Below are 27252 nucleotides of genomic sequence, written 5' to 3'. Positions count from 1 at the left end.
TGAGTCATAAATCATAATCCATAAGTTCACAATCACAAGAGTATGTGAGCAATAAGATTACATGACTACAATACAGCAAGAGTATCACTCAGCATTCTGCATCAATTGATTCTGAACGGTGGCCACATATGACTCCCAAGTCAACTCATTACTGTAGTATGTTACGTATCGGTTTAAATGTCATATTAAATTGGTTTCATGAAAGTGTAGATCAAAGCTTATGGATCAACATAGATTTACACTAGACTCACACTCCCATTGTAGAACATTCTATTTGCAATAAATTAAAATTTGGGGAAAAATCTTACCTTTGTTGAAAATATAGTTGAAATAGGCATGAATGATGATAATCTAATGTTGTAGATGTCTTAAAGATGTTTAGAAGTTGAATCCCTAAAACAAATTCCGGCAAAAAATAAAGTTTCTGGCAAGTTTTGATGGTTACAGCGAGAGAGAAGGCGAGATCTTGGCGAGATATGGTGAAATCTCGGTGAGATCTCCCATCTCTTAGATCTCGTCTCTCCTCTTGTCTCGCTATCTCAAAATTGCGAGATATCTCGCGAGATCTTGCCGAGATCTCCCACCATGGCTGCGGTTGCTTTACTTCTTTGGAAACTTCTTGGGAACTTGCTAAAATTTCTGGTAAGAAGAGTGCTAGACAGAGTATGTTGCTGATCTTTGAAGAAGAAGCTTACTTAAATCCTCTGTGGCTTGCTCAAACGGGAACCATGGGCCTCAACTCAATAATGTTGTTCAAATAATCAAACTTGAGAATTAAGAAGGAAGAATAAGCTTTTTACAGCCTACTAGAGACTTAAATCCTAATTGCATAGATAGAATCCCTTTACAATTAATCTCAACCATCCTAATAAATAATAAGAGTTCTGATGGAATCTCCTTGAAAATAGATTTACCCTAAGACTTAAATATTAAAGGAACTCTTCTTGTAAATAAAGACTGATAAGGGTCTTATCTTAAGGAAGATTTCCAGGGACTCAAGAACTCATCTTTGACTTAAACTGGACTCTGACTCTTCTGAAGAATAAAAATAAAATTCTGAAAATTAGAGTCGGCAGATATTCGGGGCTGGATTGACCAAAATACCCCTCCAAGAGGGTTCGGCCAGCCCTAGGTGCACTTGGAGTTGGCCTTGGGGCCCAGCTCTGAGTTTTTGTCAGGGGGCAGAATTTTGGTTCACATCATCAGGTTATTTGCAGTGCTAGATTGTTTGGGTGATGCTGTGTCATTTTGTACTATGGTTTTAATGCTGGGAAAATTGGGCAGAATGTGAAGAGATGATATCCTCTCTATCAAATTAATCAATTGGGGTAAAACTAAAGTTGAAAGATGGTCCTAGTAGATGAACTCTATGCCTACAAAAACCAGGGAAACTGAGGATCTACGGGCCTGAGTTATAAATAGAGTATAGGCTTAATTGTGGACCTATATGATAATTAAGTAATGGCCTAGTGCGTGCTGAATGGTTGTTTATAACTTAAATTATTGTTTTGTGCTTGGGCTAGATTCAGGTGGCCTGTTGGTGCTTTCTCCTGCTAAATTGGCCTTTTTCTCATGGTGAAAAAATGAATTGGATGAGCAAAAGTTTTCTGAATAGTTCCTTGTGAATAAACCCCCTGATTCCTCCTTTTTAATTTTAGGAAGAAGTTCTGTACTCTGTGGGTGTTAAAATTTTTGATGTGTATTTTGGCATTTGTTGCACCTCCAGTTTTTCAGTATTTTGAAACAAACCGGAGAAGAAATGGGGTGCTAAAAAATGGCATTGGATATTTAGCAGCTATCCATTTCCCAAATCATCTTTGTTGTTACTTGTTTGTTTTACATTGGTATGTACCAGAGGTTCATAGGATGTTGAATTTTATTTTGCATAGTTTTCTTTTCACTAACTAATTTAGTCATCTGTGATTCTGCATTATTTTCATTGCAGATAAATTAAAGGAGATCAATCAGCATTCTACACCAACTGAGACAAATCAAGCACAATCTGTGGTTGGAGATGGGAGGTCTACATCTAAAGCTTTTTGATCTTCAATAACTTAATGTTTGTTAACTCTTTATTTTCTGCTCATCAATTTTAATTAAAAGTTCTTAAGAAATCTAGCAGTAATATCTGTTGCATTTAGAGAAAGAAGGGGGGGGGGGAAGGAGAAAAAAGGGAAGAAAGCTGATTCCCTTCTTTTCGCTGTTTCACTGTACTGGTTTCCAGACTTCTTTGGTGTGCTATTTTATTCATCTGTTAATCAGTTATTCAATGCACTTTCTCTATTTGGGATTGTTGGTTGTAAGATTGGCATTTAAAGATAGTATCAACAAGTTCAAAGATAATAAGTCATGGGTGATGGGAGGTAAAGATACTTGTTCAGACTTAACAGTAAATATACTATAGCTAAATTGTAAATAAATGAGGTTATAAACTGATGTAGTCCTAGATTTATAGGACATCAACTTAACAGGATCTTCAACGAGCAGTGAGGTTCGGAAGGGATAACATTGGGTTTCCAGTCAGTTTTAGGTTTGGGGGTTAGGGTTTGAGTGAAGCTATCGATGAAGGTTTAGGTTTCACGAATTTGTAGAATATTGCTGAAAAATTTCAGCAATTTAGGTTTGGTATTTTTGAGGTTTATTAGTGCAATAGGCTTCTTTTTCTATAAAAGGTGGGAAGGTCAACAGATTCATGTCTATTTACTAGATTCCCTGTATAGAGTTATGACTTATGGCCCCAAATTTAGTCTTATAAAAGAAGCCTATTACACTAATAAACCCAAAAGTAAGAAGCCCAAAGTTTATAGAGCCCTCCCATTGAAGTCTTCCTATGCCTGATTTGCACAATTGGACAGTCCTTACTGCATCAATGAATAAAAGGATGATTAGGTTTATTCAACTTGTTTGTAAGAACAAAGAAAGAGAAAAATATATATTAAACAAATAAATGAAAATGAATATCAGAGCCCCAGAGTAAAGGGGTATCCAGAAGAAATCTATACAACAAAAACTAACCTTGCCTCTCCAAAAATGGGAAAGTGCTATTCAAGGTGAAAGATCTCCCATGATCTATAGCTTATATCCACATAAGCATAGTAAAATATTTCCACATCCACGTCTGCTTTTAACTGTTGAATCTCTCTCTTTTCCGACTTATCTTACCCATTACTCCTTCAGTCATATACTGGTCTTTAATCTTTTGCATGTACAAAACCCAAAGCTCATGACTGGGGTGGTGGGGTGGCATAATAATGTTCTCATCCCTCCCTGTGTGTTCATGGATCTGCTTTCGTCCGATCATCTTTTCTTTTTAAAGCCTGCCTCTCCTTATTTTCAACAATTGTTACCTTCTTTTCATCAGTCTTCCCTTTCGGTTCACCAACACTATTACTCCAGTCTCCACTTATAGTTTAGGAAATGACCTGCGGTCAGGACTTTCTTGAAACTGATGCCAGTTAGAGGTTAGTCGAGGAGGTTCTTGTCTCCTTTTGACTGGGAGTTTGATTTGAAATGGTGTCTTGGGAGCAACGTCATCAAGAAAGTTTCCATCAGTTGAGTAATCCGTCTCTCACTTTTTGCTCATTTTTGTCACCTGGCCTGTTGAAGCTAATAAGGGCCTCAGTTAGGGACCCTGCAATCTGCTTTTTATGAAGTATTCATTCTCGAAGACAGGCTGTAAAACAGGATCAATTTGCTTGTTCTGATACTGTAATGGAACGGACAGTAAGGTCCAGCACAAATCTCAGTTGAAAGAAACTCTAAAACACCAACTGTGTTCCTAGGAATCTGCCTAATTTTCAGAAAGAAATAAAGTTCCTAAAACATTATTAAAACTGAGGGCATTATATTTCAATAAATTTCTAATGGCACTTATGAAACCATATTCTGATTTTTCTACTAACTGAGAAAGCAGTCTCAAAGCTGCTCACATAATCTTTGCTATAGTTAGCTGAAGTAAATACCTGAAATAAATATGTAATCCGAGTGAATTCTGGATGTGGGCTTGTAAATTTGGCCATTATGAGTAAAACCTGTTTAGCAAGAGGTCTGAGTTATAGATGAAACCATCCATGTTCCCGCAATGTTAAAGCTCTTAGCAGATTGCCATGAAGGTCTGAACTGCAGACCAACTTGAATTTCTTGTACTGTGTATTTTACATTCATGTCCTGATGCAGCCTCAAGTGAATGAGGGCCAGTTCTTCCAGGATCTTGTCAAATCCAACCCTGAGGTTCAAATTAGGGTTTCACCGTTTTAAATTTAGGGCTTGGGAACCCAGGGCTTACAGAAAAAAAGGGTTTGGGAATCTTGGGTAGCAAGGAATTAGGGTTTAGAATAGGGTTTGGGAATTTAAGGCAGCAAAGGAACTAGGGTCTAGAATGGGCTTTGGGCAGTAAAGGAATAGGGCTTAGACTAGGGTTTGATAGGTCTGGTAGGGCTGAAATTGGGATGGAAGGTCACTAGGGTTGGGGGGAATGTGGTTCCTAAAGTTTGGGACAGATCTAATGGTTAGATTGACAAAGATCTGATCTTGAATTTTTGGTCTCAAGAAAAGTCCGTAAATTGAATAAAATAAGAAAGAAAGATGATATGAGAACGGGAATGGAACTAAGTGCTGACTTTTTACTTATCTATAACACGAGCCTTGTAATGGGGGGGGGGGGGTGATGGAGATGGAAAGAAGTGGAGGCAGGCTACAACCACTGCCAGAGGAGAATCCTTCAAATAGAAAACTTGGTTGCTTACTCGATCACACTCTTTGTTAATTATATTCTTCAATCTATCCTCTGTTACATGTGCCATGCCAAGTCTTTATTTATACCTTACAGAAGAAGTTCTAGTGAAATTAGGACGGAGAAACTTTCCTTCCTAGTTTTATTCAACTTACTAATCCAAATTCAAATAGGACTGTTATGACTAAACTTAACAGGATTCTTTATCATATCCTAGATTTACTCAGACATTACTTAAACTACCATAAACATAAAATACTATTCTGCCCTTAGAAATTAAGTTGGACAGAATTTACATAATTAGACCAATCAAATTAAAATAAAAACCTTTTGATTGGGAAAAAAAATAAAACCTATTTTGGTAGTTGACCTAAACATTAAACTTATTGGCCTATGAGTGGGCCCATGACTGCATAAATTTGCTGAACAAAGGCCCAGCACTCACATCTATCAATCTTAACTTAATTTCAAAGAGAAGTTGGCCAATTTGGTGCCTTACCTGCACCATGTTTTGATCCCGGTTCAATAAATGTGGTGATCGGTAGCACTGAGTCATATTCTAACTAAAAACTTGGTCATATTCTAACTAAGCTAATGCTGCTTACTGTTGAAGCTTCAGCTTTTTCCCATTGTTCAATATACCCATACTGTCTCTTATGAGAAGGCTAATGAATCTGTAGAAAAACTTTCCATATTCGCTTCTCTTTCTGTTTACGATTCTCATGTCAATTAAGTTGTTTTGATTTGTTTCCATTTTTGCTAGTTCAATCAACGCTGATGGTGCTGAAGCTGTGAAAGGCCAAGATGTTCCAGTTGTTGCTGAGGGGGAAGGTCACATCAGCACTGGTGGAAATATTGTAATGGCCTTATCCAGTGCTGGACATACATTAGAAGCTGCTGATGCAGAGCTTGTTTTACAGCCACTGCGACTTGCATTTGAGACCAAGAATTTGAAGCTTGTGGAGCCTGCTTTGGATTGTCTTCATGTATGTACTCTTCTTGCCGTCTCATTAATAACTTACTTATAGAAAACATAAAAAAATTGAGAAAACCTAACATTTGAGGTTTTCTGATCAAAATTTAGAAATTATATTAATAAAGGGGAATGAACCTGATGTAGATTGAAGGTGTAAAAAGAAAAGGTAGGCTGGTCCAGCCAGTCATTGAACCAGCAGTCCAATCAGCCCAGGGTTCTATTATGGACTGGAGAACTGGCAGGGTATCAACCTGATTTATTTTTCAGCACGTGGGGACCCTAGTTGGGTGGATAAATGCTACGGAATATTCATCATTGCCACTGGAATATTCTACTTTGCATTTTTAGAAGCCAGTTTTTAAATTGTTTAGGTAGTTACTTTTATTGTAACCTAGTATTGCTACTAAGTTATCCCCCCCTCTTTAGATTACTGATTTTCTGGAGTTGTTAAATTGTACTAGGATCTTTTTCAGTTAAATGAGTTTCCTATATGATCGATGTACTTCACTTATTTTAAATAAAGGAGGGTGACTCAATTCACCCCATTTTTCTAACTCTTCAAAAGGGAAGCTTGGATTTGCAGCCTTTAGGGTGTGACATGAAAGTGTAGCCTGGTGGGGTTCTAGGTTGAAGAGGAGACAAGTGAGATGCATTCCCTGCAGCAAGGAACAAATTTCGGTCGATATGGGAATTTCAACCTTGCAAAAGGCCGAAATTCCTATGTTTCGACCGAAACTGGACACTTTTTTTCGGATAGTTGTGACTTCAGTTTCGGGCCTCATATGGACTCAAAAATGATTTGGATTCTTGCATACTACCTATTTCAAGCGTAATAAATAGTGTAGAACTACTAGTATACAAAAAAACCATTGAAAATGTAACATCCAACTTTCCAAGTATATACTACATATGAGAAGAAGCAAGAATGTTACTAATTACAAGTCTACTCTATTCAATGTCTCCCTCTTTCGTTTGCACCCCATACAAATGACAATACAAGTCCCATGATGTTTTCCCCATATAGTTGCCTCGAACAGAACCGATTGGAGGGCAAGAATCCATGTAGCCGACCCCATTTAGTTGGGAAAAGGCCTCATCCTCGTGCTGTTAAGATTTTTTGCACCGGCTCGGCGTTGCCCCTGCTCCAGATTTTTGACGGTGGGAAGTTGTGAATCTCCAAATAAGGAACTGGCTCAATTGCATATGGAAAGACTGGTGGTGGGCTTGGTGGCTGTGGAATAGTGGAAGATCTGCTCTACAAATGAAGGAGCACCCTGGCTATCAGCAGAAGGATAACGTCCATACTGACTATAAGGTCCCAGTGGCTGACTCCGATAGGTAACAGTGGGAGGGACACCATAAGTTCCATAGGCTGCTCCATAACCATAAGGCTCCACTAGTGGTTGACCCTGAATCTGATAGCCAATAGGGACACCATATGGTCCATAAGCTCCATAAATTGACCCAGTAGAACCAATACTCTCCACAACAGTATCATATGAGGACTCTGCAGGCCTATGCCATCCGGATCCTCTGGAGGTGGAGTCTCTAGAATCATCAATGCTCATCGATCTTATAGATCCCACCAAGCTCTTGGCATCAGCCGGACGGTGGGACCCATATGATAGCGTGTCCTCTGTGCTATAGCCGTGCTGTCTCCCCTTCCCCTTTCTCGAATATGTAGAGGAAACATTTTGGCCTTGAGATGCAGCTCCAGTATGGTTTGAATCCCGAGTCGCGTGGGTGAACTGACTCTCGCCTATGAATCTCGGTGGTTGTCCTCCCCCTGACTCTCACATACTGGTGGTGGTGGTGGTGGTTTGTCCCTAGGATCAGTTGAATCCTAATCACGAGGTCCAACACCCTCCTCATCCCCTCCATCATCACCATTGTCGTCATCGTCATCGTCATCATCATCACCATTGTCGTCATCGCTTGAGGCATGAGCACATCATTCTCAGTGTCGGACCAAACAATCAAATCCTCACTTTGGGTGGATGCACTAGGGTGTGGCATGAAGGGACGGGCGGGAGCTGCATGTGCACTCCCCTCTTGGGCCATGAAATCCTCCACATCAACCCCCATCTCCTCGACAATCTGTCTATTGGGACGACCTCCCTCCTCATCCATTAATGGCTCTCCACTGTCCCTGATCCAGTCAACTCTTGGGTTATCATCATCATCTATCTCAAATATGCCGGCCAACTTGATATTGTTACTCTCTTTATCCATCCCCTATCTAATATAATCCTCCCTTAGTCTCATATTATAGTGTATGTAGACAAGGTCCTCTAGACGCTTCACACCCAATTGGTTGTGCCTCTTTGAGTGAATGAGGCTGAAGGTGCTCTAGTTTTGCTCACAACCAGTGGCAGAATATGTCTGGGAGAACACTTTGCTTGCAATCACACTCAGGTGGGGTGAGTCACGTCCAAATTGCAACTGCCACTCAGCTGCAACAAACATAGACTCCAAGTCGTTTTAATACTTAAATAACTAAATTAAAGATAGAATATAATAATTAAATATATAATGAAATAAATGAATGAACTTACCCCCAGGGGCGGATTCTCGTTCCGATAGGGCCACAGAACGACCGAAGCTCCTAGTGGCATCCTTGAATGCCTTTATCTAATATATAAAGAGAAAAAACAATAACTAGTTACTAGGTTAATGATTTAGTATAAAACTATGAATTGTGAATATCAAATGATTCAAATCACTATCTCACATCCATAAGGATGATTGCTTGTTTAGATGGATCCGGTTCCAACTTCTCTACTACAGTTTGGATGGCATCCATCAAATTTTGCCTCATCCCAAGATTGTCCTTGTAATAGTACTTGGGATTTAAATAGTATGCTGTGTAAGAAATAAGTATATCATAAAAGGGAATAGTTAATGCTTCATAGTGTGATAACATAATGAAAATTAAATTGAATACTAGACTTAACAGCTCACCAACCTTATGAGTGGATGCTGCAACATAGACTGCCATCTAAGTTGGATGATTTTGAGGACTTTCTTGTTGCCGTGTGGGACCTGAGCAACTTGCTACTTCATCCTCTATACTGCAGCCAATATGTGTGGTAGAGTAGGTTTTCTCTGTTGATCTACCATCCTCAACACATGCACCACATGCTCAAGCATCTTCACCACTATCCTCACATTATGCCAGAGAGTCTCATCAAGTATGGTCAACTGTGTTCTCCTTCTTCCCACGGATGAAGAACCCTCCCAGCTAAACTACTGCTCTGATGCAAACATGCTCCTAAGGTTGTCTTCCTACTCTCAAAGCTCTTTAGTGCTATCCAATTAGTAGCAAATCTGGTTATGCCTAGCCTCACTAACTCACCCTGACACTTGTCCCTCATCATCTTTAATGCATGTGTGGTTATAGATGAAGGTGCTAACTTGTCGTTCTTGCTCCACAGTCTTCTTCACATGCTTGACCTTTCCGATGTCCTTTAGCATTAAGTCAATGCAGTGAGCAACACATGGAGTCCAAAAGAGCTTATATTTGTCCATCCATCAAGGCATCAATACAAAGTCATAAGGTGTACATGTAATGTAAATATGTGTATTTAAAAATGAAAATTAATACTATATGTTTAGATACCTGGAGTTCTCTTGCATCTTCAACCCATCTTTTTTTGTAGTTGGAGCCATTATCAGTCACAATTTGGACCACATTTTCCGCTCCAACCTCCTTCACAATTTGCTCTAATAATTTATAAATACATTTTGCATCATTCTTATCATCAGATGCATCTACTGACTCGAGGAACACTGTCCTCCCATCATTATTCAACATGAAATTGATGATGGATTGTCTAGTATGACCAATCCAACCATCAACCACACAATCACTCCATAATGAGCCCATATGGGCTTTAATCACTTAATATACTCATTTAAGTCCTCTTTATGCTTAGGCAAATAGACATTATATATCTCATATAGAGTGGGTCCCTGTACACCACTCCCAACCTTGCCTATCTCCTCAATCATATCTCTATAGTAGGGCCTTTAGGCTATATGTGCTGGAATACTATGGTAATAAGCCCATTTGGAGAAAGCCATCCCCACTTTTACCTTCACACTCCCCCATAAGTGCTTCAACTTTCTCTGCTTATGCTCAGACCTCGCAAATAGGCTGGATTATTGTGAAGAATCTCCAGATTTGGATTTGTAGAATGTGTTGACGAAACTCGACCTTGTAGGGGCCCGTGGGATAGGAACCTCTTGCCTCACACTCTGACTCCTCCTCATAGGGACCTGGGAGCTGTCTGTGCCTCCCATACCTACTGGCTCTCTAGAGGACCCCCAACCCAAAGACCTTTGTTGCCTCCTCATGTCATCAACCCTCTGTTGCTCCCTACTCATCATCATCGCCCTCGTGATTTGTTCGGCCTTTGGTTCAGGGTCACATCCATACTCTCCTAGCTCATCTAGACCATCATCCTCGGGATCTGGAAGGTCATCTAAGCATGCATCCTCGAACTCCTCCCTCCGTGTTCTATTCTCTTTCCTCTTTTGCTTTCCCCCACTAATATATGAGGCCATTGCGTTCTTGACCTCTACGGACACCTTTTGGCACCCTACTACATTCTTGTTTCCACCAGCTAGATGCACCTTTAGTTTAGTGGTCCTACCTCCTCCTATTTGTTTCTTGCAGTAATTACATTCGCTCTTCCTCCTATCAGTTGTCAGTGGCCTCCTATGTTGCCAAGCTATGTCTGACATCTTTAAAAGAGAGTATCTGATACGAGAAATACACACTAAGTATCTTGAAAAGCTCCACAATATGCTCTAAAACTGACATACATGCTTCTAATAATAACCTCCTATATATATTTTAATAGATAAATAATTTAAAAATATATAAAATACACACTAACTATCTTAAAAGCTCCACAACATGCTCAAAAATTCCATACATGCTTCCACTAATACTCTCCTATTTTTAAATTTAAAACAGAAATTAGTTAGTTTTTTTAATATTTAAATATTTTTTAATCATTTAGATATATATTAAATACTGTAAAATTACATAATTAACAGAAAAAAATTTGATTCAACACCATCATAGCAATATGGTGTCTCAACTCTCACATATATTAATTTGAAGCTCATTCATCTACTATACATATGCATTTTTAACAATATACATAATTTACTAAATAATTTTAGTAACAAAAAAGTAAAAAAATAGTAGGAAGAATAAAAAATTAATTTTGACACAACAAATTCATAGATTAACACTCTAAAGCAAACATACTTATTTGGAAGCAATCTAAGATGATTTAAGGCCCAAACAAAACAAAAATAAAAAAATGAGGAAGTTGGTTACTCACCTTGCAAGATTTGAGAAAATGCATAAATGGAGGAGCAAATCTAGTGTTTGAATGAAATGGAGTTGTAGAAATTAGGTGAAAAGATGGATGAAAGCAAGAGAAATAAATTTTTTTTTCAAAAAAGGGTCGAAATTACCTTGGCGATATCACTCGAAATGCCTGAAAACAGCGATAGGTCGAAAATAAGCTCGAAACTGGACATTTTATAGGCTAGCAATGTATCGTTTCAGCTAGATATGGTATTTGGCCGAAATATCGTGTCATATCGACCGAAATTTCGGTCGATACTATACGATACATGACACTTTTCATGCCTGTCCTTGTATTTTGTTTCGATTTCAAAATATGCAGGCATTTCGACCGAAATTTCGACCATTTCGGTCAAATTTTGTTCCATGCCCTGCAGTAGTTGAGATATTTGCATATCTTTCTTCTGTCATCGTCTTCTTTTACTGTTATGGCCAGTTTTTTATTCCAGATTCTTCACTGGTATAGTTTTCCTCAATTGTTCTGTCTGTTGGGTGACCACACTGTTGGTTGACCATACCCTTCTTTTGTCCATCAATCTTATCAGTAGTCTCTTGTGTCCATTTTCTGTTGTAGGCGTCACATATGAGCTATTTTAAGTTCTTGTTAGATGCAAGTCTCAAATCTTCTCCAAGTAACCTGTGTATGTGTCGTGTCAGCTGCTTTTTAATCTCTCGAATCAACTTCCAAAATCCCTAGTTTCTAATTCTTTTTCAGTGTCGGTAAATTCTAAAGAGAGATATAAGAAGCACTGTTGAAAGGTTGATTCCTAAATGATGGATCACCATCTTGAACTTAGAGCTGCTTTCAACCCATGCATATTAAAAACAATGCTGAGTGATTATTTTATCTGGAATGTTCATGTATCCCAGATTACTTGTATAAAATAAACATGACATCGGTATGTATGTGAATTTTTCAGTTTGAAGCTTTGCCATGACTGAGTGGGAGAGAAAGAGATATTCAATCTTTACTTCACATTTTTCCCATTTCTTTGGTACTCTCTAGCCAACTTTGCTCACCTCATGTCTCCTTGTGCTAATAAAAAAAATTGAAGTTGGACTTGGATTTGGGCTATCTTGAATTGACTCTGGTTCTCAGAAAGCTGAGTTTTGAAGGACTCAGCTAGGCTTGGGTAAGATTGGACAAACCAGTTTCCAGTGTGCTTTATCAAGTTGTTCATCCATTTGACTGAGGTCATTAATTTTGAGCACTAAGGAAGACAAACAAGTCTTCTAAGTTATATTTTATATTTTATATTTTATATTTATAGATCTTTGTAATTCTCCTGCTTCATGGAATTTATTCATGAAACTTCTCTGTATATTCTGCATGATCCTGGCTAAAATAATAATACCTTGTGTATGGAAATTCATTGTGTTTATAAGATCCTTGCATTGGGAATGAGCTAGATGACATGCATTTTCCCCATTATGTCATTTTTCATATTCACTTCCTTGTTTGTCTGTATTGTAAGAAATGCATGCATGATTCCTTTCTATCATCCCTGGCTAAAGTAATATTTTGGCAAAATGCAGAAACTCATTGCATATGATCATCTTGAAGGTGATCCTGGTCTAGATGGTGGTAAAAATGCTTCTGTATCTGCGGACATTCTCAATATGGTTTGTGGTTGTGTTGATAATTCATCGTCTGACAGGTATTTTTATTTTTATATGTTATTCATTTGTATCATATATGTCGTTTCTTCATGCTTTTAATTATGTGTAAAATGCATGTGTGATATGCAGTACCATTTTACAAGTATTGAAGGTGCTTCTCACTGCTGTATCATCAACCAAATTCCGAGGTGCGCCCCCAACTAATTAATCAGTATTGTAGGCTGTTGTTTTTTTTTAATGAAAACTCATTACCTATGGGGAAAGCCTTTGCATAATGGACAGTGGATGACGGTTGTAGGCTTCAATTCCCACCCTCCTCATCCACACACCGCCCCCGAGCCGCATCCCCTGCCGCCGATTGGATTCACCCTTTTTCTAAATAATCATTACCTAATAATAATTACCTAAAGCAGAGAGGGAAAAGAAAGGCTTGGGATTGGGAGCTAAACAAGGTTCAAGCCCTACTAAGAAGAACCAAGAGATTGAAGAAGACAAACTCTTTAAGATATGGCAATAAACCTGTTCCTTGAGATGTTTGAGAGAGATCTATGAGGAAGCATATGGAGATTGGAGCTGACATTGAAGAAGGTGGCTTCCAAATTATGTCCAAAAAGTGAGAATGGGATGTGCGGCTTTGGAGATTTGGCCTCATCCAGTTGTAAGTTCAAACATAAACTTGCTGGTGACCGAGGTCTTCTACTCTGGTGCCAGAGGGAGTCTATAGGTTTTCTCCCAGATAAAGAGGGGGGAGGAAGAAAAGAGCTGGTTGACATGCTTAGTACCATTCCAGCAAAGGACAAAGGAAAAAGAGGTTGAGGGGGGGGGGGGGGAGGGAGAGGCGAATGATTGAATTGGATAAGCATTTTCCAAATGTTAAAGCTATGGTGCGGGATTTGACATGTGAACCAGGCAATAGAGGACCAGGTTACAAGGGAAGCATGGTTTCTGACAATTTCCCTACATTGGAAGAGCTAAAAGTCTCACTTGGGGAGCCATATAATCTTGTCTGAGAGAGGGGATGATGTCGCCTGAATGGGTTTGAGGGCCAGTGACCAAGATCTATGAGGGAGTGAGCTTGAATTGGGTGGAAATGGTAGGTTTTGGTTGAGGGTGTTTGGATATGAATCTGGGTCTTTCTTTTGGTGTGGTTGATAAGGGGTATCTCCTTTTGAGTTTGGGGATCCATTTGGCTGAAGAGGTGTTATGAAATGGGGCAACTCTTGGGTTGTTTCCAGTTTGAAACAAATCTGGATGGGCAAAACTTGGCTTCCTGGGCAGATAGGATTTGAGGGAGTTTGATGGGGGTAATGAACAAACAGACTTTCTCTAGCTGGAAAGCAATGAAAATTGGATCAAGCCTAGGGTATAACGTTGGAAGGCTATGCTTAAAGGTTGAATCAAAACTAATGACTGACTGTGTGTAAATCTGGAACTTAGGATTAGAGTTCTTGATTTTGGTTTGAAATCAAGAAGCTGCTGCTCCTAGGGTTTGGATGGTGGGAATAGAGTCCACTTGGATGAAGCTACTTCCCTTTTTTCTTGGGGGAGGGGTGTGTGTGTGTGTGTGTGTGTGGAGGGTCTATAGATAAAATCTTAGCACTGACTTCCTTCCCGAGGGTTTGGATTTTCTGGTGAGGGTTGGGGTTGGGGGGTTGGAGAAATGAGAATCGAGGATCAAGAACATAAAATATTGGCAAAATGGGTGAAACCTGCAGAGGCGAGTTGAGGCCAGATTTGCAGGCTTTTCAAAACATGGCATTTTAATGAGTAAAGTGGACCGAAAAGGTTCAATCCGGTTGAGTAATAGTACCAATAATGGTCAAGTAGTTTCTATACATGTTTATTTTATTTTCCAGGTTCTAGTTGTTTAGCTTGAAGTCCATGGTTCAGGCTGGTCCAATAGGTTCAGTTGTTTGATTCGTTGATTCAATTTAAGGTAAGTTAAAATAGGTGTATTAACTTAATTAACAAGCAATAGGATCATTAAGGCCTCGATGTGTTGGAGTATAATCTTCCTCCTTTAAGTTATGATTGGTCCATTCCAATTGTGGATAGAACTTTATTTTCTAAGGATGATAGCCCTTACTAATACCTTGTAGTTGGAGGAATAGAACAAACTTGATTAATTGAATCCCAAATCAGCTTATGAGCTTTTTCTTTTGGCTGCTGCCTTCCTTTCTTGGTGAGAGTCTTTTTCTTGATTTCAAACTCAAGCTGTGGGTTCTCTGGTGGTTCAAAATCCATGACTATTGATTGGTAATTTGGAACCTTAATTCCTAGGGGAAAGCTTTTGCTGCTGATCTGCCAAGCAAGCGGCTGCATTGGGGAATCAGCATCTCTGGTGAGGAGATCTAGTCTCCTCATTCTCTCTCTTTTCCCCTTCTATTTATTTTGTTTGAAGCCTACATAGGTCCATTGAGCAAACCCTAATCCTAACTTGGAAAACCTGAATTCCAGTCAAGTTTATCGTTAGTTTGACCCCGAACTTCACCACATATCCCCCTCCTAAACCCTTCCATTTGGTCCCCACTGGAAGTCAGTCTCATCTTTGTAACTCTCCATCCTTAGTTTTCTTATTTTCTGCAGTTCACAGAGAAGCCTTTTTTTTTTTTGGTATAAGTTCACAGAGAAGCCCAAACAATAGAAACCACTTATCATTCAGCTACAGGCATTCGACCTATCTGTATCCTTCCATATTTGAATGGTTTTATCCCCCACAGCAACCCCTTCACTCAATCAAAGTTACACCCCTGGCCACCACTGGAAACCTAAGGTTTGCTCCTGCTAGTTTTTTCTCGGAAGACCCAATTTCCAGATCTCACACTTTAACTATCAGTTTTAGATGATTTTTGGGGAGCATAACATTCCCCTTTACTAGAATTTGATCCAACTTCTAGTCCTGAATTTCATCAGTAAACCCTAAAGCCCCATATTTTCAAAATTTACCAACTTTAATGTCCCAAATCTGAGTTGGTTCCGATTAGAGATCTTTTCCCTAGCCCTCTATTTTATTGTTGCCATATACCATTTCAATGCTTCTTGGCATTGCTGCCATATGATGATAGAGTATTCTTTTTTGTTCTTAGTGCTTTATTTGTCCACGTGAATGCTAATGAGGGAGAGATTGGAGTTTATTATGTACCTGTCATTTTCACATAGTGTCTTCTACATATTGGAAGATTATTGTTTTTTGTTCTTGATCTCAATAACATTTTAATCTGGTGAGGATGGTTACTTCTGGCTTTCAGTGGCAATATTCTTATTTGTGGTTCCCAGTAACTTTATAATGTGTTATGTGGTTCCCTGCAAGGCTGCAACCTCATGCTATTACGTGTGGTTCCCAGCAACCTTGTGCTGTTATTTATCAGAGGTGCATGGCGATTGTGCTGTATTTTTACCAATTGGTCACAGCCCTATTGATGAACACCCAATAGGAAGAGGGCCAATTTGCAAAGGGTATGGGGTTTGGAGGAGGGAATTAAGAGTCATAGGGTTTTAAGGGTCTGGAATAGAAGAAGAGGTGCTGCAAGACAGAAAGGGGGGAGGGGGGGGGGGTTTAGACAGGCTTGAGATGACGTAGGAGGTGGGGGAATGGGGTGGGATGTTCCATTACTTGTTGTTTACTGCTAGGAATTGAAAAACACTTAAAAGGAACAATCACCACAAAGCTGCCACTGGGTTTCCTGCAACTTGGAAACCCTGAGCAACCACATCACTACCTCCTTGGCTGTAATCTCTTTTTGCAAATTTCATTCATCTACAAAAACTGATTTTATTACAGGCTTAGGTCTCATATTTATAGCCTGAATTAAGGTATACCTATTACCTACTAGGACTCGATAAAACAAAGAGTTCCACTTCAAATAGACTTGCAACTAGGAGGAATTCTGTTTTAAGTAGAACTCCTATTTATACCAGGGCTGGTGGTCTAGCTAATAATGGATTGAATCGAAAACAAAAATAAGGATAGGGCTAATCTCCTAGTAAATCATGGAAAACAAATAAGGGGATCCTTCTCCAAATAGGACTCCTAACTAGACTGGGACTCTGTCATAGGTTAACAAGGACTAATTCAAATTACAAATAAAATTAGGACTGGAGTCCGAATGACTATCTGATTCTAAATTTCTAATAAACCAAATTGGGCAGAACTGCGGTGGCCCTAGCCCTTAGGTCTTCTTTCGGCCTTTCCTGGGGTGATCCTGGCAGATCACATCACTATGCTGCATCTTTCATTTTCTTTGTGAAGATTACTACTTGCCTTCCTTGAGATGGGGTTATGTTGCTGTTGTTGTTATCATATTTTGGATTAAAAAAGACAGTCCCAGTGCATGAGGCTCTTGCTATTGTAGGGCCTGGGAGGGGCAAATGTATGCAGCCTTACCTGCACTTCTTGGAGAGGCTGTTTCCATATTTCAAGGCCATAACCTAATGGTTATAGCACTAGAACTTAACCAATTCCAAGGCTCACCTACTGATATTGGATTGCAATTGGTATTCTTTCCACTTGGTTTTCCCATTAGTATCTTTATTATCTAACTCTGGCATTCTTCTACATCTGGTCTTCCCCAGACTGTGGTAACTGCAGGAGCCATGCTTACTGGGTAGAACTTTTTTTGCTACTGATGATGGGGTGCTTGAGTTGGTTTTGCTGCCAGAACGAAGTTCTCTTTGTGCTAATTGACTTCTATAACTGGCAGTGGTATATATTAGGTTCAGCTGTTAATATCTATTCTTGTTGTTCCAAGATCAGGCATTTGATATCCATGTATACTCCAATTTGAGGGGGAGTGTTAAAAGTATGTCGTGTGGTACTGTATACCGTGGGATTAGTGGATAATGTTGTATTATAGTTTTATTTCCATTATTGTCTTTTTTGTAATTAGACTTAGACTTGGTTTTTTACTTTCTATTGGATTTAGACTTGGACTGTTAGTAGGTTTCCTAATCAAGCATCGTTGCTTGATAAATTTAAGGGAAGGACGGTTCACGATATATGTATTTTGTTCTTCTTATGCCAGCAAGCCTGGGAGAGGAAGGTAAGTTAGGTTAGACGGAGGGAATTGGGAATGTCAATCTCATGGAGCCCCAGGGAACCATTCTTTCCTCCTGGGCTGGGCTCTTGCTTCTCTGAGGTCTGATCAGATTATCCAGCAACTGGTTTACAGAAGGACTTGCAACGTCCGGGAGGTTGATGGCCAAACCTGGTTGAAGTCACTGTCATGTACAACTCTGCGGTTGGCTGGTCGGAAGGATTGCTGTCTCTCATCTGTCTTCTCCTTTGTGCTTCTTTTTTAACTGAGAATTTCAAGTCACACAGCGTACCTTTGTGTTCTCCCTCTCTCTTCTGTCTCCATCTTCTTTGGGGATTCTGGTTTATTATATTTGGTTGTGTCATAAATGTGTTTAATGTACATGTGGGAAAATTGTCTTGTAAATAATAGTGAGGGGTTGATAGTGGTTGCGATGGAATGGTAGACTGATGTGGTTCTAGATTGATAGGAGATCAACTAGAAGTTAAATTTCAGAAGCTGCTACGAACAGGTAGGTTCGGCTATGTCAAAACTAAGGCAAATGTTTGGTTAGGGTTAGCTTTGATAATTGGGCTATTTAAATTGGATAGGGTAAGCTATCACTGTAGGTTTGGTGAATTTTTGATTATTGATTATTGCTGGAATTGAGACAACATCAATTTAAATTGAAGAAATGCGGTTAAATACCACTAATTTTGAGCAGTTTTATGATGTGGACATATGTGTTTAATATATAACAATCCTTCATCCTTTCAATAATTTTGGACCATCGAAACTATGAGTGAAGATTTTCAGTGGTCAAGTGATTGAATCAGCATCCTTCTTGTGGTTTTTTTCTCATAATTTGAAGTATTGTGTGAGGAACTGAGCTTTCGCTTTCTTACACGCAGTGCATGGTGAATCTTTGTTGGGAGTTATCAGAATTTGCTATAACATAGCTCTTAACAGGTACTTGTTTCTTTCCCCATGTATAAGTTTAATTTATAATTGGAGCACAAAATTTTGACATTTATAATTTGGATGTTTAGCAAGAGCCCAATTAATCAGGCAACATCAAAAGCTATGCTGACTCAGATGATCAGCATTATATTCAGGCGAATGGAATCTGACCAGGTGTGGTACTGAACTACCGATGTCCTCCATTTTTGGTATTTTTTTCTAATGTTTTTTTATTGCCAAGCAAACTGGTGTTTCATGATAGGATTGTTGGTTTTGGTGGACTGACTTGCCAACAGACAGATCTTATTTTATTCACATTTATTTTCTTGTAGAATATAAGTAGTTCACAGAGTAGTCCGGTTGAGGCTTTGTCATCTGGGATGGCTTCACATTCAGAAACCACAACCTCGGTTTTGTCGAAGTCAAAAGATGGAGAGACTCTGCAGAATGATGAAGATGATAAAGTAACCACTCTTGGGGATGAACTATCTATTAATGGGGGCAAAGATGTGTCTGTTGCGTCAGTTGAGGAGCTGCAGAGTCTGGCAGGAGGCGCTGATATCAAGGTTTGCATTTCCATATGCCCTTTAGAAACGAATTTGTGCTTTCTCCATATTATGTTTTGGTCGGTTCCCTGGTTACTCAGTATGGCTGTTATTGTTAGTGCAAGGATTCTTGTGTTACAATATCTGTATATGTTAATCAGGGTCTAGAGGCTGTTCTCGACAAGGCTGTGCATCTTGAAGATGGAAGAAAGATAGAAAGGTGTGAAGGCAATTTATTTTCTGTTACTTCTGTTTCTTTGATGAAATTACCATTTTCGTGCTTTGGATACTTGACTCTTTATTATTATTTTTTTAAAATTATAGGGGGATAGATCTTGAGGGCATGAGTGTTGGGAAACGAGATGCTTTGCTGGTTTTTCGAACGCTTTGCAAGGTCAAGAATCTATATATGTTAAATTTTCCTTGCTATAAGCTTTTTGGGCTGCAGAGAGTCTTTTAATGTGTAATACCCCCTTATTCCTCTTTTTTGGGTGAAATGCTTTACAGATGGGCATGAAGGAAGATAATGACGAGGTTACCACTAAGACAAGATTGTTGTCTCTTGAGCTTCTGCAGGTTTTAAGCTACCACCAATGCCTTCTTACGCATGTGCTTTACTCTTCAATATTATTTGATGTTTGATAGCATACATGATTTTTAAAGTGCTGATGTATGCATCTCTCTTTTATATATGTATATATAGGGTAAGGGGAAGATTTCTTAGGCATCTGCACTCTGGACAACTGGCCTCCCTGACTAACTTCATCTTCATAGGACAGCAAGGTCATCCAGTGATGTGTTAGATAACCTAGCAATAGTGCAATGCAGAGTAGTCAGCCCAAGAACATGTCATGGGTGCAGTGTTAGTCATTGTCCGGTGTCTTGTTACTAGTACTTCCTTCTATCTTAAGTGCTTACACCTCTAAATTTGTGATGGCTTTGGCTCTGATCCCTAGCAGGTGTTCCGTTATTGCTTTCTCTTTTAATACAAGACATTTAGGAGATTGAAGAATTAAAATTTATACATCTTATATTGGGGAGTTACTGAGGTATTTATCCTACGTTGAAGAGAGCCAACAGTATGTTAGAATGCCAACAATATGTTAAGGGCACATCTTGTTCAGTGGTAAGGTTGCTCTATTATGACCTGGTGGTTTGCTTGTTTGAATTGAGAAACAGCGATTCCTGTGAAGTAGGGGTGAAGGCTGCATACATTGTCACCCTCAGACCTTGGTTTGAGAACTCGGTCTTGAAGACCGTCTTAGTAGTCCCACAATTAGCTGGAATGTGATCTGTTGAGTTTTGGCAATTTTTTGGAATGGGAACTGGTTTGGCCATCCCGGTGGGTTTTGACCTAGTTTGAGTCTTAAAGTTGGTATACAAAATATTTTGGGTCTTCAGTCACAATGGCATGATCAGACTTTTTTTTTTGTATAATCTGAGTCCACTAGAGCATGATTTAGTGGGAAACTAGGACAGACTATTTATGCCATAGCCAAGGACATGCACATATTTCTGCCAAATATCATTCAAATAAAATCCTTATCAATAGGCTAAGGAAGATTGTAGGTGAGAATCGCTTCTTGGTCTATCGCAGGTATGTTCTTTAGGGTTTTAAAGCAGTCGTAGGTCACCTGCAATGGTTTTGCAGGTTGCAGAGGTTGGCGAAAGGGTTAGAAGGAGTTCAGGTTTTAGGGAATGGTGGTGGCAATGTTGCGATTGGGGAAGATGGAGATGGAGGAGGGCCTAGAACTTGCCGGAAGTGGAGAGGATGGTTCTAGGCCACCATAGGAGTTGGAGGTGCTAGGATCTGAAATGCTCAGATCCTGGCAGAAGGGTGGTTGGGAGCTGCGATAGGTGTTGTGATGGTGGTGATGAGTTGAGGAGTCCTGCAATGGAATGAGGTGTTGAGAGAGAGAATTGGCAAAGGTGGTGGTGCTCAATGATGGATTAGAGGTGGCTTTGATATGATGTTGGAAGAACTGAATAAAACCTAACTTCTGACTTCTGTCTGAAGCATAGTTGTCACGGCAACGAGGCGATGCGAGGCGGTTTTAGCTAGTTGAGGCAATGAGTTGACGAGGCGCCCTCCGAGGTGCTTTTGAGGCGGTCGAGGCGTTTTAGTGTACATCTCATACACTAATTCATTATAAACATATCTTATATATAATAAAAAAAAACTAATATTAGCCATTTAGCCTACTTCAAGTCATCCAACATACTACAAACCACACATAGTAGGTCCTAAATAAATTTCAAGTATCATACTATTATTAACAAGAATCAAGATACGATAAAATGTAACTAAATAGTAAACACATAGATGCATGAGCAAAACAAATAAACACTAGACAACATACCTTCATTAAATGTCACCAACACTAGCACCACCTACAACACTAACACCTAAGCATATCCTTGAAGACATACACATGTTTGAACCATAGAAACCAACTAACCAAGACATATTACCAAAAGGGTTTGAAGATCTAACGAGGTTTACAGTCACAGATTCACAATTTCACACTCAAAATTCATTCTTGGGAACAAATCACAAGAAAAAGAAAAAGAAAAAAAAAGGGCAACACACAGTGATAATACAATCATACACCAAGCAGTATATGAGTATATCAAGAATGCAACAACCAAACCAGAAAAAAAGGAAAAAAAAAAGCAAGTTGTAACAATCGCAGGAAAAAGAAAAAAAAAAACAAATCCGAGCGACGTACCGTTGCCTGAGATGGTGACCGACGCCGCTGCAACTTGGTCGCTGCAACTACGGTGGACTATGAGGGGAAGGAAAAAAAAAAAAGAAGCAGAAGTAAGAGAGATAGCATGAAAATTGCAAAAGTCGAGCAATTAATTAAATTTTGGACTGAAAAACAGGGTACAGTACCCTATTGGTGTGGCCTAAGATGTTTCGGGCTGTCACCGACGTCGCTGGCTGTCACCGGTGATGTCTCTGACTGTCACCGGTGTCGCAGGCTATCACTGGTGGCGTCGTCGATGCTCAAGGAGAGGAGTAGAAGAGGGCAAGAGTAGCAGAGAGGAAGAAGACTCCAAAGTCCATTGTCGGTGTCACAAAGGGCGTCATCGATGTCACTGGTGGTGTCGTCGATGTCGCCGGTGGTGTCGCCGACACTCAGGGAGAAGAGTAGCAAAGGGCGATAGTAGCAGAGAGGAAGAATCGGGAGAAATTAGACAACTATATTTCGTCACCGGTGTCACAAAGGGTGTCGTCGATGTTGCCGGTGGCGTCGTCGATGTCTCCGGTGGCGTTGTCGATGTTGCCGGTGGTGTCGCTAACGCTTAGGGAGAGGAGTTGCAGAGGGCGAAGAATCGAGAGGGAAATGAGAGTTAGGGATTTGGGTTGGGTTTCGTTCGATTTTCCCTTTTGTGTGTTTTTTATTTTTATTTTTTATTGAATTAATGTTACAAACTGATCCCATGTTTCTCAAGTATCATTTATGTAACCATTCAGCCATTAGATGAGTTCCAATTGGAATCTAGTTTCCAATTCAATTTTGGCCTTTGATTTGGAATCAATAAAATTGTGAATTTTTAAAAGCCATTAGGCGGTCGCCTAGCAGTAAAATGCGTCCAAGACACCTCAGACACTAAGGTGGACGCCTTATGCATTGTCTCTGAGGCACCTCTCGCCACACCCTCTCTCAAACCGCCAGGACGCCTTGACAACTATGGTCTGAAGGACACAACATGAGCTTTATTTATACTCATATTTTACCAAATGCAGAACAAATCAAATCTTCCCAGTGTGGGTGTCTTACAGGAAAAATATAAGATCCTAAAAGATCCTATCAAATCTACGCTCAATAAGGAAAAAACAGAAAACGAAAATAAATCAACCAGGTATACTCAATTCAACCAAATCATCCAAATCTTCTCCAGTCGTTTTTGTCTTCCAACACCATCAAGGAAAAGCAAGGAGGATGTGCATTGTTCATGTTGTTCATGCATTCAAGAATAAGCTGCAACAACGACAGTCCTCTCATCATCCGGTTGAGAATTACTCTACTTGTGAAACTACGGTTTTGGTTGTTTACCAAAGAATATGTGCCATCTCATCAGCTAGAGAACTTCAATGATATCTTGGGTCTGGAATAATTCAAGTTCTGTCAAGTCTGGAGAGTTGATGTAGTTTGGCCGCCTAAAAAGAACCCCGGGGTAGGGAAACCAGCACCATCAGGTGTATGGAACCCCTCTTGCAGCAGAAAAAATTGTGGGCATTGGTTAGATTATTTAAAATTTTAATTTTAGCCTATTAATTTTTCCATTTTAGTCCTGTTTGGAGTCATAGCTGTAGGAACCTCAAAGGTACTGTTCATGTGAATGGTAAGTCGGTAAGCATAGAGTAAATGATTTATTTCTTTTGTCTAGCCCCTGACAACAATGACAACAACAACAAAAACAGGCCCTATCCCAACTAAATGGGGTCGGCTACAAGGATCCTAGTCTTTTAATCAGCTTTATTTGAGGCCATACTAGATACAAAGCCTATGTCATGCATATCCTTTTTCACCACTTCAAAAGATTAGCTTAGGTTTGCTCCTATCTCTTCTAGTTACTTCGATTTGGATTATATCACTTCTCCCTATAGGGGCATTTAAAGGCTAAAAATATGTAACAACTCTGATGGAGCTTCCCTAGCTTTTTTGTAAAAGAGAATTTATCTAAGTTTTGTTCAGCAAACTTGATGGATGACCATCTTCATTGAAAACCAGTAACATGTTTTCCCAATTCTGAGTTTATAATGGCTGATGCAACAGAAAGTCCAAACTATGTACAGAAAAGGGTGCTACCTATGAGTAGCTGCTCTAACTCAAAAGTAAAGCAGTGTTTATGAGCTACCAGTAGTGTTTGATCAAAGGTCCATTGTGTATACTTCAGAGAGTCAACAAATCATTCATGGTAGGGAAGCAAGCTACCTTTGTTTAATATCAATGCCAATTGGGAATACCTTTTTTGTTAATCATTCTTGATAGAAGAGAATGATGCGGAACCAGTTGCCATCTGTGCTTAATTTCTATTAGGCCTAGGGTTGGCTCATATGATGGTTGGAACCATTTCAGGGTTTTACTTACTAATGGGCCTAGAATGTGGTTACACAACTTACGTATGGAAATAAGTTATTTAATTAGTTTAATGTTTGTTTAAGAGGTCCCGTGGGTACTAAAATGTCATGACTCAATTGGAATTTGTTGGGTCAATTTAAATTAGGGGCAGATAGGTCCTTTTATACTTAATTAATTATTAGGACTTATTTTCCAACTTGATTATTAGTCTATTCCAAGTCTGAGTATGACTATATGACTTAAATTTGTAAGGTTGATTAGCTCTACTTATTAAACCCATGGTGAGAGGTAAAGAATAGACTTTGTTTGCATGAGCATTTACTGCTGCTGTGTGTTCTTCATAGTGGGAACCTTGGTTGGCGTGAGATATCAAGTTGTCTTGGAATGTAATATCGAAGAGGGCTTATTGGTGAGTATGAACAGTACCTGAGAAGAATAGTAAGGAAGTGGTGGGAGCAGAAGGGAGGGGTAGGAAAAGAGCTTACAGTGTCGAAACTCAGTTCTCAAACCAAAGCAGCTTTTGTCCATTCGTTATGTTCCTCTGCGTAGTTAATTTATGTTTAGCTTGTCTCAGAGACCTGTGTTTAGCTTCAGAGAGAGCTTCTATCATGCTACTAATTTGAGAACTCTAATCTAACGTATTGTGTGATCTAGCCCCAAATGAGAAACTTTCAAGTATGCATAAGAAACTGTGAATACCTAGTTGCAATTGTTAACCATGTGAATACTCCAAATGTATGTGAAAATCTCCAGGCACAATTGTTGAACGAAGAATGTGAACAAGTTTGAACATTTACAGATCCTCATGTCTCTATTAACATTTAAAATAAGAAAAATTACATAATTGTGCCAATTCTTAACCAAAAAAGGCTACTTTCTCCTGCATACTAGATCTGATGTAACTCTAATTATATTTAATTCCATTGCACAGAATAAAACATGAATTTCTCCTGCACTAGTGTTACATCCTTCCAGTTCAAGTAGGAGATTCAGATATTCTTTCAGCATTTTAGTGACTATGTATCTTTTGCATGCATTTCCATGCTATACATATTCCCAATCAATTGAATTATTATACCATCTTAGTATCAAAGAAATACTGTAGACATTCTATGTCAGACTTCTTATCAACTGTGAAGGTATGGGAGATGAAGGTCAAGAGGGCTTGTTCTTCCTCGTTTTGTTCTTGTGCTATTTTTCTTTGGTTGATGAATACACTACAGATGGTTAACGCCATGATTTTGCTGCAGGGTTTATTGGAAGGGGTTAGCAATTCATTTACCAAGAACTTCCATTTTATTGACTCAGTCAAAGCATATCTTTCATACGCTCTGTTGCGGGCGTCAGTTTCTCAGTCCCCTGTCATATTTCAGGTTATTTGTCAGCTTCAAATTTTATTTATAATCAACTTTTCAGGACTCTTTTTTATGTTATGCATATTCTTGTCTGCAGTATGCAACTGGAATCTTTACAGTGCTTTTGCTGCGATTTAGGGAAAGCCTTAAAGTATGTTTACCACAAACCTCCATCATTTTAAACAAGATCTGTCTGTTGGTTTTTTGATGTTTTAGTTTTTACAATTGTTTTCAGGGTGAAATTGGTATATTTTTCCCCTTGATAGTTCTTCGTTCATTGGATGGCTCAGATTGTCCCCTCAACCAAAGAGCAAGTGTTCTCCGGTATAACCTACTTTCTGATTGATTTTAGATGACTCTTTGCCTGAACAGTGATGATTTGGATATATTGCTTATGAGAATTTCAGTGTGGGTACTCTATGATGTTGGTTTATACCTGCTAGGTCTGGTCTTTTCATAATATTGTTGTTGCATGGGGTTCTGTAATTTTAGGGATTTTGGGAGATTATCCTTGATATTCAAATATATAAAGTGCCCTATGTTTTGGAATAAATAGATCTTCTAGACAAAGTTAGCTGCAGTTGCTGGGTATGTTAATGACGTTCTCTTGTTCTGACTTGTACCCTTTGTGGAAGAAAGAAGTTGTATCCAAAATTAGGCTTTTTGGGGTTCAACTTTAGAAGAGTCTGCTGCCAGGAGATAGGGACTGGTTCAGTCCTCAATTTGTTACTTTGCTGTTCCAAGATTCCTTCAGCTGGATGGCTGAACCAGTAACATAGCCCCTCTTAATTTGACATTTTTTATCCATCTGCCATTGGACACCTAAGTTTTGAATTATGGTAATGCCCCATGATGTGAAGTTAAAGGAAACCACCCCATCCCCACCTCCACACACAAAAAAAAAAAATAATAAATTAAAAAATTAAAAAATAAAAAAAAAAAAAAAAGAAAAAAAGAGAAGTCACAAGAGCTGAAAGAAATTATAGGTCTGTTGCTAAAACCTTGCAGCCCTGCAGGAAGGTCAAGCCTCATGGAGGGCATTTTGGACATTTCAGGGGCATTAATTGGTGTAAATTGTTTCGAGGGGCAACATAGGGCCTAGGGTTACTCCCCCAAACCCTATGGCCCTTGATCCCACCGGTGACATTTTAGTCGTTTATGGAAAAAATTGTGGGGTTCAATAAATTGGTAAGAATATTATTATGATAAATGACTTTTCTATAGAGTTCGTTAATACCCAAACTCATTAGTGTACCCCAGTTTATTTGAATGATTGGTTTCAACCCGGGAGGGCCCCCTGTGGGAGGCCTGTACAATGGGCTATCAGCTCAGTGGTAGAGTGTGCCCTTGATAATTATGTCAGCCGTCATTGTGCCTGGGCTATGAGGGCTCTTAGCCACATGGATAGTTCATTGTGCTCATCAGCGCCTGGTCTGCAGATGTGGATCATCCAAGGCACATTAGCATGGCATACTCCTGTTCAAGTTAGGGTATTAATAGGTCCAGCATGTTAGTAGGACCCTAGAGCTATTTTTATTTTTGCAGTTGAATCATTATTTTCCAAGTTATTGAA

General features: G+C 39.3%; 1 protein-coding gene across 1 annotated transcript in view; it reads left to right on the top strand.

Annotated features, from left to right (window-relative positions):
* The window catches only part of ATMIN7 (HOPM interactor 7), a 52385-nt gene that overhangs the window by 4419 nt on the left and 20714 nt on the right, over positions 1 to 27252 (top strand). Inside the window, exons 3-15 of the mRNA XM_089167749.1 lie at positions 1946 to 2021; positions 5496 to 5718; positions 12631 to 12752; positions 12844 to 12902; positions 18638 to 18695; positions 18776 to 18860; positions 19019 to 19252; positions 19393 to 19451; positions 19556 to 19625; positions 19739 to 19807; positions 25575 to 25697; positions 25777 to 25830; positions 25915 to 26003. Coding sequence (XP_089023875.1) covers positions 1946 to 2021; positions 5496 to 5718; positions 12631 to 12752; positions 12844 to 12902; positions 18638 to 18695; positions 18776 to 18860; positions 19019 to 19252; positions 19393 to 19451; positions 19556 to 19625; positions 19739 to 19807; positions 25575 to 25697; positions 25777 to 25830; positions 25915 to 26003 — 1321 coding nt within the window. The remainder of the gene's footprint in view (positions 1 to 1945; positions 2022 to 5495; positions 5719 to 12630; positions 12753 to 12843; positions 12903 to 18637; positions 18696 to 18775; positions 18861 to 19018; positions 19253 to 19392; positions 19452 to 19555; positions 19626 to 19738; positions 19808 to 25574; positions 25698 to 25776; positions 25831 to 25914; positions 26004 to 27252) is intronic.

This window comes from Hakea prostrata, chromosome 9 (genome assembly GCF_041222555.1).
Source record: "Hakea prostrata isolate BN-2017 chromosome 9, UWA_Hpros_2, whole genome shotgun sequence".
Classification (NCBI taxonomy): domain Eukaryota; kingdom Viridiplantae; phylum Streptophyta; class Magnoliopsida; order Proteales; family Proteaceae; genus Hakea; species Hakea prostrata.
The sequence above is the reverse complement of the archived record's forward strand: the minus strand, read 5'-3'. Positions and strand labels throughout refer to the sequence as shown.